This window comes from Miscanthus floridulus, chromosome 8 (assembly GCF_019320115.1).
Source record: "Miscanthus floridulus cultivar M001 chromosome 8, ASM1932011v1, whole genome shotgun sequence".
Classification (NCBI taxonomy): Eukaryota; Viridiplantae; Streptophyta; class Magnoliopsida; order Poales; family Poaceae; genus Miscanthus; species Miscanthus floridulus.
The window spans coordinates 24,823,108-24,840,497 of record NC_089587.1 but is presented as its reverse complement, the minus strand read 5'-3'; the positions used below and the strand labels follow the sequence as shown (position 1 = coordinate 24,840,497).

The 17,390-nt window shown below is 42.7% G+C and overlaps 1 protein-coding gene across 1 annotated transcript; it reads left to right on the top strand.

Annotated features, from left to right (window-relative positions):
- The first annotated feature begins 2,256 nt into the window (after nucleotides 1-2,256).
- LOC136471377 (F-box/kelch-repeat protein At1g80440-like) lies at nucleotides 2,257-3,570 on the top strand. The gene has a single exon (XM_066469100.1). It carries the CDS (start codon nucleotides 2,266-2,268, stop codon nucleotides 3,463-3,465), a length of 1,200 nt encoding a protein of 399 aa, XP_066325197.1. The 5' UTR covers nucleotides 2,257-2,265; the 3' UTR covers nucleotides 3,466-3,570.
- Nucleotides 3,571-17,390: the final 13,820 nt, after the last annotated feature.

Below are 17,390 nucleotides of genomic sequence, written 5' to 3'. Positions count from 1 at the left end.
ATAAACATTCGATGTGACATGAATTTTAGGAGCGGCTAAAGAACCCAACACTCCCTTAGGTGCCTGCCATGAGGATTAGCTTGAGGGTCAACGGTTCGGGCTCAGCGACAAAAACTCGGTCTCTCGTTCAAGGGTAGCTACTGCTCCTATACAAGTGCACACGATGCATAAGTTAGACGTGATGCCATGCCTGGAGTGCTTTTTGTATGAAAACTATATAAATACTTTAGAGATAAGTAAGAACATAAATAGGGCTTTTGGGTTAGCTTTTGGGTTAGCACTCAAGGGTTAAGACATAACCTCACAGGATAGAAAGGCTGTTTGGACGGTCCACCTAGATATGTTGGACCATCCGAGGTGTCAGGTCAAAGCGTCTACTGGTTGTGCTTCACTGCTTCTCTACGCAATTATATAGGCCGTCCGGAGTAGTATGACGGTCCGTCCGTCCAATCAGAATAGAGGTGGTGTGCCTTTTATCTATTCCTCGATTATGCTATCAGATCGTTCGAGGACTATCTCGGTCTCTCGGACCATCCGTAGGTTCAGAATCAATGCTCTGAGTTTCTGCAGAGCCCTCGGACCATCCGAAGGTTCAGGATCAATGCTCTAGGTTTCTGCAGAGACATCCTAGAGGTTTTGAACTGTCCGGGGATGTCAGTGAGCTTTGGATAGGAATTCACAAGTCTCTGCAGATTCTTCTTCTTGGTGGTGCACTCGCACCGTCCGTGAGGTCTCACGTACCTGTGGAGCGTGGGTTTTTGGCTGGCCAGATTGTTCGGTAACTGCTAGCTGCGGGAAAGCACTGAGCTGAGAGCTTGTCACGCAGTATTTTGCAGTAGACACAGGCAGGCTGCAGCTGCAGGTCCTGGTATTCGGAACTCGGGGGGCTGGTTTTCAGAACGCAGTCCACAGCAGGCAACAAAAAAAGAACACGCGTACGTGCAGTGCACGGCTGCTGAATCCTGATTCCGGAGCCGGCGAGCCGCGACTGAGCTCTCGGTTTCAACGGGTTTCTCAGGCAAGCAAACAGGGTGTACCGTCGTTCCTGTCGTCTGTGTACGAGAGTAAACAAACGTATTGGAAATGTTATGTAGCGCACGCGGCACGTCAAGAATCAACTGCCTCCGAGTCCGAGGTCTGAGCAGCTGAGAACGAAGGGGTCGCCGCCGGTCAAGAACAACCCAGGTCCACGACGCCAATCCCGGGTAGGGCGGGGACGCGAATCGCCCGGACACGGTGCAGTCTTGAGCGCGACGTACACGTCGTGTCGTGTGGCCCTGCCGATTCTGTCTGCGATTGGATTCGTGCGCAGTCATCCCCACCCAAAGTTTTTTTTTTTGGCAAGCAACCGAAAGTTCTTGTCGTCGGTAATGTAACGTGTAGTAATCTCTATCTGTTGGATGTCCCAGGTAAATATCTTGGAGATAAGCTCCAAGGGCGCTGCCGATGGCCGTGATGATCCGATCCACAAACTCCAATCAGAAAAGTGGTCGAGCAGGGCTCACGCTGCCATCTCCGTCCATCGCATCACGCTGGCAATGGCATCATGTTTTGTGCCCTCTCCAACTGGCGTCCTGACAATACAAATATCCGATCCGAATCCGATGCATCTCGATGGTGGTGTGCTAGCTATAGCTAGGGACGACGTGCCGTTACTGCCACTGCGTGGTTATCTGTCCTACTCAGATTGGATTTTTTCGACTTGCCTTGCAAGGATGGGAATGGAGTGCTCAAAATCACCAGCGTTTGTGGACACATTCCGCGAGCTCCCGGCGAGCCGATGCGGAGTATGTTGCATGGACAGACCGGCCGAGTGTGCGTTGCTTCATTTCTCGACAATTAACTAGTAGGAGTATTACTTGAAAAAAAAAACCTAGTAGGAGCATCGTTATTATAAGCATTTCAGTTGGACACGTCAGTCTTCTTGCAGTGGACAGGAAGACCAACGTAACTGAAGTGAAGTTACTACCGCACATCATGCAATATTATCTGCTTCGAAACCAACGGGGGCACACACGGTTTTATTAAACCAAACCGAGGCCCTGGCACCGCCGGAAATGAAATCCGCCGTCGCAATCGCAGGCCATTCCCGTGGACGACCGTCGCCGTCTCTACGCCTCAGTCCGATCCCATCCAACGCAACGCACCCAGTGTCCCAGTCTCCAATCCAATCCGACGGGTTATCCCGCACCCCTCGTATATAAACCCCTCCGGCACCATCTCCCCGCGCGCACACACACACACACGCTCCACGCAGCTCACGAGATGATCACTCCCACGCCCACGCCCACTCCGGACGACACCGATCACACGCTCCAGCTTAGCAAGCAAGAACCCGCGGCGAGGGCGAGGATGGAGCCACCACCCGCCACGCCCATGGGCGACCTCATCCCGGGGCTCCCGGAGGACATGGCACGGGAGTGCCTGCTGCGCGTGGGGTTCCAGCACCTCCCCACGGCGCGCCGCGTCTCGCGCGGCTGGAAGGCGGAGCTCGAGTCGCCCTCCCACCACCGCTCCCGCCGACGCCACGCGCTCCTCGCGCTCGCGCAGGCGCGGCCTCCGCTCGCCGGCTCCGGCCCGGCCGGCAAGTACGCCGCCTCCGGCGCCGGATACTCCTTCCGCCTCGTGCTGCACGACCCGGCCGCCGGCTCGTGGGCGCCGCTGCCCGCTCCCCCCGGCGGCGGCCGCCTCCCGCTCTTCTGCCAGCTCGCCGCGGCCGGCGAGGGCGGCCCGGCGGCGAAGCTGCTGGTGCTGGGCGGGTGGGACCCGGAGACGTGGGCGCCGACGGCGGCGGTGCACGTCTACGACTTCCTGTCCGGCGCGTGGCGGCGCGGCGCGGACATGCCGCCGCCGCGCCGGTCGTTCTTCGCGTGCGCGGCGGTTGGCGGCAAGGTGTTCGTCGCGGGGGGCCACGACGAGGAGAAGAACGCGCTGCGGTCGGCGGCCACGTACGACGCCGAGGCCGACGAGTGGACGGCGCTCCTGGACATGGCAAGGGAGCGGGACGAGCCCAGGGGCGTCTGCGTCGGTGGGATGTTCGTGGTGGTCGGCGGGTACCCGACGGAGGCGCAGGGCCGGTTCGCCGGCTCCGCGGAGGCGTTTGACCCGGCCACGTGGTCGTGGGGCCCCATGGAAGAACGGGTGATCGAGGATGGCGCGTGCCCGAGGACTTGCTGCGCGGTGCCGGACGCCGCGGGGAGCACGATGTACATGCTCCGCGACGGATGCGTCGTGGCGCGGGACGCCGAGGGCGGCGACAGCTGGCGAACGTTGGCGCGCCTGCCGGAGGACGCGCGCGCGGCGACCACTGTCGCGTCCATCGGGGACGGCCGTGTGGTCGTGCTCGGCGCTGAGCACACAGTGTACGTCCTGAGCCACAACCAGACGACGCCGTCGTGGACGCGCGTCGCCGCGCCGCCGGAGTTCGCCGGACATGTGCAGGCGGCATGCTGTATACAAATATAGGAATGTACTCTGTACCAGCACTCCATTTGACTACAAAGTTGCCAGTCGATGGATAATCTTCCCCTTAAAAAAAGGCGTGGATAATCTCGATACTGCATGTTACATCATGTCTTCCGGTTGAAACCGGTGGCAACTGGCGTCTAAGTTGACGAACCAGGAGGCTAATCAGCGAAGCCGATTCTGCAAAACAATGGCCAAAAACATTACAAACTATTACGCCAGCAGTTAGCGGTAGATAGGGAACTTCATTCGATTCACAACCAAGGCCACGTTTAGATTGCAAATTTTTGCAATCTGAACACTGTAGCACGTTTCGTTTGTATTTGACAAACTTTGTTCGATCATGGACTAACTATGCTCAAAAGATTCGTCTTGTGATTTACAACTAAACTGTGCAATTAGTTATTTTTTTTATCTACATTTAATACTCCATACATGCGTCCAAAAATTGATGTGACGAAGAAAGAGTAAAAAAACTTGGAATTTGGAGGTGATCTAAACAAGGTCCAAAATCATGGATTTATGGCAAATTTGAGTGGTAGGAGGCACAACGTCAAGTCGGAGAAAAAATCGGTACGTTTTGTCCGCACGTTGTTTCACCTAAAATAAAGACACGTGTCCACCATTCTATCCTTGTCATGGCTCCTCATCCACTCGGTTCGCAAAATCACACATCGGTAGCTTACTGGAGAACGGACTTTAGAAAATGTTTCAATTTGATATTAGTCGTATTTTTTTTTTTTGCCTCTGGGACTAAAGGTTTCTGCCCGACCATCGTCCACGAGGCAGGGATCTTTAGTCCTAGCTGGTATTACCAACCGGGACTAAATGTTTATCTTTAGTCCCGGTTAATAATACCAGCCGGGACTAAAGATCTCTGCCTTTAGTCCCGGTTGGTAATACTAGCCAGAACTAAAGCTTTTAGTCTCGGTTTGGGTGATTAGTCCTGGTTTGGCCTCCTAATCGGGACTAATTATCCCGGCCTATAGACCAGCTCATTTCTTCCTCCTCGAACCCGAGCCATTCCATTCAAACTCACTGCCTCTGTTCTTCAGTTTGCTGTTGTTCTTGCTCTCTCCCCCTCCATTGGTGTTGCTCTTCGATTTTGGAGGTAACAAACTTAATCCTCTTATGTTTTATCAGTAGCTTATCTTATTTTACGATGTAGATGCATGTGTAACTTTATATGTTGGACTTTATTATGATTTTATGTCATTTTTAGCTCAAAATCACATGATGATTTCATATATGTTTGGATAAACAAAAGTTAAATTAGTTCATCAAAATCACGCCTCGCTCGTCCTCGCTGGAGCACGCGCCATCCTCGTCCCCGGCGGCTTACGTGATCTTAGAATTAATTTTTCCATGAAATGAAAAACTTAGAAATAGTTAGAAAATTGTAGAAAATCCGTACTAGTTGAACTTGCGGACCGTGTTCAGCTCGGCGAGCATTTTCTCTGCCGAGCGGTAACGGACGTCAAGGAGGAGCTTTGATTTTACGAGGGAGAGCGGCAACGGTCGTGGAAGACCGTGTTCCCTTCCTCGTAGAATCTGAGCTCTTCCTTGGCCAAGTACGGTGCCGTCCGGTGGAGAAATACTCGTCGAGATGATCACGTAAGCAAGGTCAACTAGTACGGATGGTTATTTATTGAAACTTGTTTTTGAGCTATAATTTGATGTATATTTGATAACTTCAGACCTACAAATGTCATCTACAAATGTTACTATCCTCGGCAACTTAAACGCCCGCGAGCTCGCCGATATCGAGCAGGTCACTTAGAATTATTTTTTCCATGAAATGAAATACTTAGAAATCATGCCTTTTATTTTTTAGAATTAAATTTTCCATGAAACGAAAAACTTAGAAAATAGTTAGAAAATTATAGAAAATCCGTACTAGTTGAACTTGCGGACCGTGTTCATCTCGGCGAGCATGTTCTCTGCCGAGCGGTAACGGACGTCAAGGAGGAGCTTTGATTCTACGAGGGAGAGCGGCAACGATCGTGGAAGACCGTGTTCCCTTCCTCGTAGAATCGGAGCTCTTCCTTGGCTAAGTACGGTGCCGTCCGGTGGAGAAATGCTCGCCGAGATGATCACATAAGCAAGGTCAACTAGTACGGATGGTTATTTATTGAAACATGTTTTTGAGTTATGTGATTTCTATGTCATTTTTAGCTCAAAATCACATGATGATTTACAATAGTAAAATCACTTGATAGTTTGGTATTTTACTATTATACATAGTACATATTTCATGGTTTAGTTAGATAAATAAATAATTTTAGTTTTGTTTAAATATATTATTTTAGAAAATGTGAAATTTACACTAGTTTGCAAAAATAAGTATAGAAAGTAGATGACAACTGGTACCGGATCCTCGGCCTCTCGCTCGATTGCGAAATGACTGAGGCCATAACTCCCTCTCATTATCTGTGGCAAGTGTAAGCAGAAGATTATGATGGAGTACCGAGTCAAGAGACAGGGACCCAACAAGGGTCGTGTTTTCTACAAGTGCCCGGATCGCGATGTGAGTTTCTTATGCATTTTATTATTATGGCTAATTGACCTGCTTTTCTTGAATATTTTTGACTAAATATTTTTTGGCTTTAATTTCAGTGGGAGGGCAATGGATGCGATGGTTGGTACTGGGAGAAAGATTATGCTACATACGTGTAGAATTCGGGTGCGCTTGAGGTAGCGGCTGCTGATGATGAGGCAGTGAGCCAGCAGGAGAAGCTTATTGATATTCAACAAACGAATGATTTGTCTATTTTAGTTACGTACGGTCACGAAATAATTATGTTACTGAAGTGCATTGTAGTTTGAGTTTGTTTAGTGATAGTTGGGATTGCTTACGTTGTAGCCAGGCTTAGTTAATTAATCAGCCGTGTGTGTGTCATCTATGTTGTGTAATAAAATACTTAATTTTGTTTAAGGTTTTCATAATTTGTCGTGTAATACAGATTATGTCACGCCATTGAATGTACAATGCCGATCGCCGCTCCCAAGACTTTATTGAGGGCATGCACTATTTTATAGGTGTGGCTGAGGCAAATAAGCGGGATGGTTTCATGTGCTATCCATGTGCCATATGTAAGAATTTAAAGGAATATTCAAGCTCAATGAGTCTTCATTCACATTTGCTTAAGTCAGGTTTCATGTCAAACTATATATGTTGGACTAAGCATGGAGAAAGCGGAGCCATGATGAAAGAAGGTGAAGGAGAAGATTTAGACATTGATGACATTATTGCTCAGTATGGTGCCTTTGATGATACTACAATGGGGGGAGATAAAGAAGAGGTAGCGGCAGAAGATGATCTCGGTGATGCTCTCGGCCGAAGAGGAGCAAAAAAAAGTTGGGTACAACACTAGAATTGCTACAGTGGAAGGCAAAGAATGGTGTATCCGACAAGGCATTTGGGAATTTATTGAACCTCATAAAGAAGATGCTTCCGAAGCTAAATAAATTGCCCACCACTACGTACGAAGCAAAAAAGGTTGTCTGCCCTTTGGGATTAAAAATCTAGAAGATACATGCATGTCCTAATGACTGCATCCTCTACCATGGCAATGAATACGAGAATTTAGATGAATGCCCGGTATGTAAAGCAGTGCGGTATAAGATCAGGCGCGATGATCCTGGTGACGTCGAGGGTGAACAACGTCCTAGAAAGAAAATCTCTGCCAAGGTTATATGGTATGCTCCTATAATACCACGCTTAAAACGTTTATTCAGAAATAAAGACCATGCAAAGTTGTTGCGGTGGCATAAAGAAGACCGTAAGGTAGACAATATGCTGAGACACCCAGCTGATGGGTCCCAGTGGAGAGCGATAGACAGGGAATTTCTAGAGTTTGTAAATGAGGCTAGAAACTTAAGGTTCACCTTAAGTACAGATGGTATGAATCCTTTTGGGGAGCAGAGCACTAGTCATAGCACTTGGCCAGTTACTCTATGTATCTACAACCTTCTTCCATGGTTATGCATGAAGCAGAAGTTCATTATGATGCTGATCCTCATCCAAGGTCCGAGGCAACCTGGCAACGACATTGATGTCTATCTGAAGCCATTAGTTGAACAACTTCTAGCTTTATGGAACAAACCAGGTGTATGTGTCTGGGATGAGTACAAACAAGAACACTTTGACCTACGAGCAATGTTGTTCGTAACAATCAATGATTGGCCTGCTTTAAGTAATCTTTTAGGTCAGACAAACAAAGAATATAATGCATGCACACATTATTTTGATGACCTTGATAGTATATATTTGAAAAGATGTCAAAAGGTCGTGTACCTTGGCCATCATCGATTCCTTCCTTTGAATCACCAAGTAAGAAAGAAAGGTAAGCATTTTAAAGGTAAGCCAGACCACCAGAAGAAGCCTCATAACCGAAACGGGGAAGATGTACTCGCAATGATCAAGGATGTGAAAGTAGTATTTGGAAAGGGATAAGGCAGCGAATCTGTTCTCAAAGATGCTAAGGGACATACACCCATGTGTAAGAAGAAGTCCATCTTTTGGGAGCTATCCTATTGGCAAGTCCTAGAGGTCCGCAACGCAATCGACGTGATGCACCTGACAAAGAATCTTTGTGTGAACCTGTTAGGATTCATGGGTGTGTATGGGAAGCCAAAGAAACTCGTCATTGGTGCATCCGTACATCGAGATACATAAGGAGTTCTTACGATCCAAGTTTTCAGGAAAGACTGAAGTTTGGATTAGGCGTCAGCACATAGAAAGTTTCAGTGGTTGGTTGCAAAAAGAATGTCAAGGCGATGACAATATTGATGAACAACTGTATTTGTTGGCTAGGCAACCATCGTGGCATATCTTCACGTACCAAGGGTACGAGATAAATGGGAATACATTTTACACAGTTGCCCAAGATAAAAGGAGCACCAATCAAAATAGTGGTGTTCGCATAGATGGCACAGATCCAAATGGGAATATACAAACATATTATGGCCGCATAAAAGAGATATGGGAACTAGACTACGCACCTAATTTTAAAGTCCCTTTGTTCTGGTGCCAATGGGTGAAGCTGACCGGAGGAGGGGTAACAGTCGACAAAGAGTATGGAATGACAACAGTGGACCTCAACAATATTGGGTACAAAGACGAACCATTCGTCCTTGCTGCCGATGTGAGTCAGATGTTCTATGTGAAAGACATGTCTACAAAATCAAAGAGAGGAAAAAACGAAGACATCAACTCAATGATCAATGAGCCAAAGCGCCACATAGTTCTTTCTGGGAAAATAAATATAGTAGGAATTGAAGACAAGTCAGACATGTCAGAAGATTATGAAAGAAATGTCCGAATTCCACCATTCATAGTGAAGAAAGATCCAAGCATCATGTTAAATGATGAAGACACTCCATGATTACGACAAGATCATAACCAAGGGTCATACGTCAAGAAGAAATTTACTGTTGTGCCCGCATAATACAACGATGCATGTTTAATATATTATGTTTTAGAGACGGATATTATGTAATATGTTATGACTTCACATTGTAATATGTTTAATATATGTTTCAAATTTCACAAGTGTGTGACATAGTTTTAGAAAGTCTATATGAGATTCAAGAATTTATGACTAGTGTTTGATAAAACTTTCTCAAATGGGAAAAATGAGCTATGTAACAATTGTAGATCTTGCTGAGATGATCAAACTTGGTATTCAGAGTTTTTTCATCTGAGGTCATTTAGTGTCTCATTTGAGCAAGTTTGACCAAGTCAAATTTGGTCAAATAAAAAAATAATACTTTGACTCTAGTATTATGAACTCTAAATGACTTCAAATTGAAAAGTTTTGAATACCAAGTTTGTTAAACTCATCAAGATCTACAATTGTTGTTTTGGTCAACTTTCCATTTGAGATAGTTTGGACAGTTCACATTTGTGTTTTTTAAATTTCGATGCCTACAAACTAGTTTTCGGAACCGTAGATTGTCTCAAATTGAAAGGTTTTGAATACCAAGTTTGTTCAGCTCATCAAGATATACAATTGTTATATAGGCCATTTTTTCATTTGAGAAAGTTTAAACAAAATATAGTTCAAATTTCACAAGTGTGTGACATAGTTTTAGAAAGTCTATGAGATTCAAGAATTTTGTGACTAGTGTTTGATAAAACTTTCTCAAATGGGAAAATAAGCTATGTAACAATTGTAGATCTTGCTAAGATGATCAAACTTGGTATTCAGAGATATTTCATCTGAGGTCATTTAGTGTCTCATTTGAGCAAGTTTGACCAAGTCAAATTTGGTCAAATGAAAAAATAACACTTTGACTCTAGTATTATGGACTCTAAATGACTTCAAATTGAAAAGTTTTGAATACCAAGTTTGTTAAAATCATCAAGATCTATAATTGTTGTTTTGGTCAACTTTCCATTTGAGATAGTTTTGATGGTTCAAATTTGTGATTTTTAAATTTCTATGTCTACAAACTATTTTTCGGAACCCTAGGTTGTCTCAAATTGAAAAGTTTTGAATACCAAGTTTGTTCAGCTCATCAAGATATACAATTGTTGTTTTGGTCAACTTTCCATTTGAGAAAGTTTAGATGGTTCAAATTTATGATTTTTAAATTTCGATGCCTACAAACTAGTTTTCAGAACCCTAGATTATCTCAAATTGAAAAGTTTTGAATATTAAGTTTGTTCAACTCATCAAGATCTACAATCCTTATATAGGCCATTTTTCATTTGAAAAATTTGTAGAATAAAAATACTACATTTTCTTTATTTTTATAGGTTCAACAAAAATTTTCTGTCATTTTGGTAAAAAAACCGAGAAAAAATTGAAACATTGACGTTACAATAATGTGATAATAAATTTCCTATCGAATAATATTAGTTTTATTAATTTTAAGTTACAAATATATTTTTGCATCAACAAAATACTTAGTATTAGTAACATTTATATTCTATATTCATAAAAGAAATTAAAAACTGTAGGTTACAAAAATTTCCTATTTACAATAAATAATTAGTTAATCAATAATATTTTTTTAAAATAAATATTACAAAGTATTGAAGTTGCTATAGAATTAATTAGTACTAAACAAATCAAAATCTCAGGCCTTTCCAATTACTCTGGCGGGCTATCAAAATTTTCAGGCCTTCAGTCCCAGCCTAGGCCAGGAACCGGGACTAAAGGGTGGGAGGAATTGTCCGCCCAAAAATACCTTTAGTCCCGACTGGTAACACCAACCGGGACTAAAGATCCTTTAGTCTTGGCTGGTAAGCCGAGCCGGGACTAAAGGGTCCCGGCCTATATATATCGAACGGTTCCTCTGGTCATCTTCTACTTTTCGATCTACAACGTCGATCTCGTCTCTGCCGCGCCCGGCCGCGTCGAGCTCTGCCGCGCCGCCGTCGTCGTCTACCCCCGTCCGGCCTCATCGTCGAGCCCCGCCCGACGGCCGTCGAGCTCGTCTCCGCCGTACATCGTCCTCGCGCAGCTCAGCTCGGCCCCGTGGTCGGCCAGCACGCCCGCCATCCGCCCCTAGCCTGCTAGCTAGCTCGGCCATATTTTTTAGATAGTTTTTTAGATAGTTTTTGATATATATGTTAGATTAAAATGTATTAAAATTTAATTAGTAGTTTATTCTTAGTTTTTTAGATAGTTTTTTATATATGTTAATTAGATTTAAATGTATTAAAATTTAATTAGTACTTTATTTAGATAGTTTTTATATAGTTTTTATTATAGTTTTTGATATATTTAGTAATTATTATTCTATCTCTCTATGTATATATGTTAGGTTTAATTAGATTTAGTAATTAATTCTATCTAGATATATGCGTGTTATTTTATTTAATTGGATTTAGTAATTATATTCTATCTCTCTATATATATGTTAGATTTAATTTTGTTTTTGTAATTGACACATGCATATTTTATTAGTAATTCTATCTCTATATCACATGTATATTTTATTTTAGTAATTCTATCTATATATCACTTGGATATTTTATTAGTAATTCTATCTATATCACATGTATCTAGAGAGAGATTTTATATGTATACATATATATGTACTTAATTATTTCTATGTGTATATATACATGTACTTAATTATTTTCATGTGTTGAGAGAGGGAGAGAAAATTGTATCTAGAGAGACATTCTATGTGTTATCACATGCATATCTAGAGATATATACATATGCACTTATTTCTATGTGTTGAGAGAGAGAGAAAATTGTATCATTCTATGTGTATATATACATGTACTTATTTCCATGTTTTTGGATCGAAAGTGTTTTTGATTCGATTACAAAGCCTATACTTTATTATTGTTTATCCTTATGAAATATTATGTGTTATTATATTTAATTGGATTTAGTAATTCTATATGTGTTATCACATGTACTTATGTTATGTGCCATAGTAATTCTATCTATGTCTTGAAGATACAAATGGCTGCTCCGGATGATAACTTGAATGATGACATAATAGCGGATATTATCAACGTCGGCACCAATATGGATGTAGATGACACGAGTCAGTACTTTGCTGATTATAAGGATATCCTGAATATCTCGGTGGTTGAAGATCAACAAATTATCGCGCAAGAAAATACTGGCGAGGTATATTTGATTATCTATCATCTCTTATAGATGCATGTGTACGTATATTTGTTGTTAATCGTTGTGTTTCTACTCATGTAGCCGGTCTCTGGATCTACATCAACCACCGACAAGAGTAGGAAAGTCTGAGGGCCAAAAAAGCCATTAGAGGGCTGTTTCATAATATCAGAATTCGACACCAACACCGGCAAACCATTGGGACCACATGCTCAGACATATGTCAATCAATGTGGGTTCATTGTAAGGGATAGGATCCTAGTTAGTGCTCGTGAATGGAAGCAGAAGATATCCACTCCTAATGTTAGTTTTGTATCTGATCGTGACAAGAACCTAGCTTGGAGAGATATTACTCAGCATTTCACATTACAAGCAGATGATGCTTTGAAGGAGCTAGTGAGGGATTGAACAATGAAGAAGATGACAACATTGTTCTAGAGTTGGAAGAAGACATTGTATAAAAAGTTTATCTTGAAGAATGAAACACCGGATTTCAATGCTAAGGCGTTTGTCAAGTTGGAGTCACATTGGGATGACTTTGTACAATAAAAGACATCTCAAGAGAGTGAGGAACATGTGATGAGGAATCAGCAGAATGCTCGACAGAAGCAATACCATCATCGCATGGGATCAGGTGGTTATAGGAGTGCTATTCCCAAGTGGCAGAACCTAGAAGCAGAGATTACTGCCAAGGGAATCATACATGAAACAATAGAGAAAAATTGGCCTCAACGCGTGAAGAATTGGTTCTACGCTCATGGGGGAAGCCTAGACCCAGACACTGGCAAGCTAATTTTTGGCCAAAAAATTGAGAGAGCAACACAGAGACTAGCTCGTGCTAGGGAAGAAGCTGATAGTGGTGTTTTCAAGCCCAACAGAGAGAAAGATGAATTAACATATGCCCTAGAGAATCCTGAATGGTCGAACAAGAGGCTATGGGGCGGTTCCATGACTACAAGCATTCCCAGCAGACAAGGATACCTACAGAAGCCACCAGAGAAAGAAGGATGAGGAGGTAGACTGAATCCGTGTATTGGAGCAATTTGTTAATGAGTCACGACAAGCATTGCTTGAATCACGTGAACGAGAAAAATCTCTTGAGGCAAGAATGCAGGAGGAGATCAAGAGGCAAGTTCAGCTAGCAATGAGTCAAATGCAATCGCAATCAACGTCGAGAGTCACCATTAGCCCCGCTGGTCAGATGAAAAGCAGTTGTGCTTTCACGGAGCTGCCAGTTATTAAAGATGATGCTAGGTTGCACTTCCCTATTGATGACATTACCGAGTCTCTAACAACATGTGAGCTGCACATTCCAGATGGTAATAATGCATCAATCATGGTGGTTGTCGGGGTTGTATCTCCAATAGACCGAACGAAGACACCAAGAATCTATGGGTCAGTTATTCAACCTGGATATGCTAACGTCTCGGTCGATAGAGTGCTCAAAGGTTACATCAATGTTCCTCTTGACATTGAAGGCGGTGATGGGGAGAAGATACTAGGAGAAGCAGAGAAGACGTTTATTCAATGGCGCAAACGCTTCATCATCATTCCTGGGGCGCCACCGCTTCCCCTACCTCACCCTAGGTATGAATGAAAGTGAATGAAATATTATTTTCCATTAATTTTATATTGGCTTCAAAAATAATTGACCCACAACTTGTTTTTGTAGCAGGGTCTCCCCCAGCCTAGCCCAATCATTCATTCCCCATCTCATCACAGCGTCGTGGGGGGCGAGACGACTTCATCCCCACGGCGATCTCCAACTCCTACACCGGCCCCATCGCCTCCACAACGATCTCCAACTCCTACACCGGCCCCACCGCCTCCACAATGATTTCCAACGCCTCCACGCCGGACTCCAACACTGGCCTCATCGCCTCCACGCCGGTCTCCAACACCGCCCCCACCCCCTCCACAGCGACGCACTATAGAGACGTCTAAGGTCCCGGCGGCAAAGAAGACCCCCAAAAAAAGAGTTATTTCTCAAGAAATACTTCCTAAAAAGACTGATGAGCAAATAGCAGCTGAAGAAGATAAAAAAGTGAAAGATTTTTTTATAGATATCTAAAAGCAGAGACAAGCGAAGCTTAAGGAGAAGCCGTACTTTTACATACTACGAGATCTGCTGAGGCAGAAGGTCGAAGCTCACAGGAAAAAGATGCTTGAAGTGTGTAAGCCTCCGCCACTATCAGACTATGACCGCTCCCTCGTGAAGTCACATGATGCACATAAGAAAAGGAAAAGAGCATCAGGGAAGGATGTCCCACAGGTCGGACAACAGAAGCAACCAATGCAAAATCTTATTGTTGCTAATGAATATGGTTCCAACATAGAAGTCTCTCGACCAGACAACTCTAGAGAAGTGTCAGTTCAAGACCTTAATGCTTTTTTTGAACTAACTGGTTTAACCTTGAATCAATTGACGGGCAAAGCTCCAATCTAGAACTTGGAAGTTGATACCTGGAAGACTTATAAATTTGGCAAAAGTCTGTACAACCCTGTGGCTCTGAATGAATTGGGTACGCAAATGTACTTGCTCAATAAGTGGTACATGCAGGCGTGTGGCAGGGGTGAGGAGTGGTTCTTTGTCAGATTTAGAGACCACCATTACTTCTGTAGTGATGACATCTTACATATTAGTTTCGAAGAATTGCATCAACTATACCACTTGGACGCTCTGGACAAATCAATCATTAGCTCCTTTTGTTTATAAGTGATTCTTACTTTTATTTAATAAACTCACTTCCATGCGTACGTGTATATAATTATCCTCACATGTAACTTATATTTATATACAGTTTCCAGATGTCAGAGCTCCAAAGAATACAAGACACCAGTGTTGGCTTCATTGATCCTTATATCGTATTCAAAACCGATATTATTGTCAAGGAGCACTGGGTATCTGAAGCACAGACAAATATCATGAGGTTCTTCGTGAAGCAGCACGACAAGACAACAATATTTTTCCCGTACAATTTTGAGTAAGTGTTAATAATAATGTAGTCTACACATTTTATGTAATATCAATACAACTTATATGCATGTACGTGTGTGTATAAACCAATGCAGGTTTCACTGGATACTCATTGTCATTGAGTTAAACTCAAGTCGGTTAGTAATCTTGGACTCGTTGAGAAAAGAGCGGCACTATACCAAGATATGATAGACATTATCCAGGGGTAATTTCGATCTCTCGCGCACAACTATTATTGAATAGACTTTGCCATAATTTATTAACGATCGTACATTATTGGTCGCACAGGGTTTGGAAAGAGTTTATTCGGCAACACCATAAGGATTGCAAGGCACCACTTAATGTAGTTGAAATATCAGTAAGTTGTACTATATATACTTCCCCACGTGTTTAATTACTATATCGTACTTCAATTTACATGTGAGATGATGAGAATAATCTTCTTCTCGTACAGTGGTGTTTACGGCAGCAACCAGGTAATAACTTGTGTGGATACTACGTTTGTGAATTTATCACTGCACACATAAGAACTCCTGAAGATGTCCTCAGAGTACGTATATATCAATTTTTATTTATTTTTAAATGAATATATATATATATATATATATATATATATATATATATATATATATATATATATATATATATATATATATATATATATATATATATATATATATATATGTATGTATTAATACTTTTCCTTTTATTTCAAATGCAAGACTGAATGGTTGAAACAAAGGGTCATGCAAAAAGACCATCTAAAAGCAGTTCAAGAGTCAATAGCAGGATTTCTTCTATAAAAAGTGCTAAATCCCAACGGTGAGTTCTACTTTGATCCTAAGGAATAAATGATGTACATTAAATGTTTATTGATATCGTTATTTTCGAGAACAAGATTATGAAAGTATTGTATATATACATATATATCTATAATATATATAGTTTCATACTTTATTCGAATATAATAATGCTCGAGATGAGAATTAGATGTAATTATATGCGTGTGTGTATTTATATTAGCAGCGTAGAATACGTACATAAAAACATATTATATATTAAATAAATATGTGTAACTGAACTGAAAACAAATTAAACAAAAAAAAGAAAAAGAAAAGAAACCTTTAGTCCTGGTTGGGGTTACCAACCGGGACTAAAGGGTGCGGCCACGTTTGCTCGGCTGGAGGGCTTTTAGTCCCGGTTGGTAACACCAACCGGGACTAAAGGTCCCTCTTTAGTCCCGGCTCGATGACCCAGGAGTGAAGGTTCCACCTTTAGTCCCGGGATCGTTGTCCTGGCGCGGTAACCAAGACTAAAGGCCGTTACCACCCGGGACAACAAGTCCATCCTGTAGTAGTGTTAGCTCATGACTTCACTTGCAGCCCCTCTTAACTCAGTAGCTCACGCCCTCGCGCGGCTGTTGAGCATGCCTTCATGACCGCGTGGGTCACGACAATGGTGGTGGCGGAGGGGAGGGCGCTGACGGTGAAGGCAGTCTAGGAGATTGAGGCAGAGGCCAAGCTGGATGAGAGAGAGAGAGGTGCACCATGGCGGTGTTGGTGGCAAGATAGGATACGCGTCATGCGTAGACAGCAGGTGCCCACGGTCGCAACTTGAGGACTGCCTTCATACAAAATTTCCCCAATTCAGCAGTAGAGTTAGCCTCTGTATAGACATGAAAAGGCATAGAGAGGAGGGGGAGAAGAGCCATGACTCGACTAGCTAGCCACAAATGTTAGTTACATCAAACAAACTAGCATGGCCACAAGATTCAGACGCCACAAGCAATAATTCATGTATAACCTCATGTTTTGGTTATTAATAAAACAATAACATATATGTTTTTTTAAAAGACTACTCTTCCATGCATGGCGGTGTGCTAACTACATATAGCCTACTCGGAAGAGCTTGCTTCAACCTCAGCTCCTCTTTATCCTTTCTTATTGTTAGGAATAGAGATTTAGGTAAAAAAAAACTCCAATAGCTTCTTTAATTACATATCTAAATATTGTCATTCTTTATTGGGATTTCTTGCTAACCTAAGACGGAGAGCCGGATTTGCTCCCTAGAGTACGCACAAGAGAAGTTGTTGGAGGGTGAAAAGATATAAAGAGTGATTTTTATTTAAATGGCTCATCAAATGATAATTTAGAGAGTGAGTTTAAAACAATACTTTTGAAGATGATCTAAGGCGTTAACGAAGCACATGCCATTATTGAAACAATGACTATAACTCTGGTTCTCAACTTATTTTGCACAATTTGGCTTACAAAGAAGACAAAGCTCCAAAGCAACCTGTTTTAGTCCCTGTTGACACGGCTCCAAATGCCTTCATTGGTTCCTAGTTC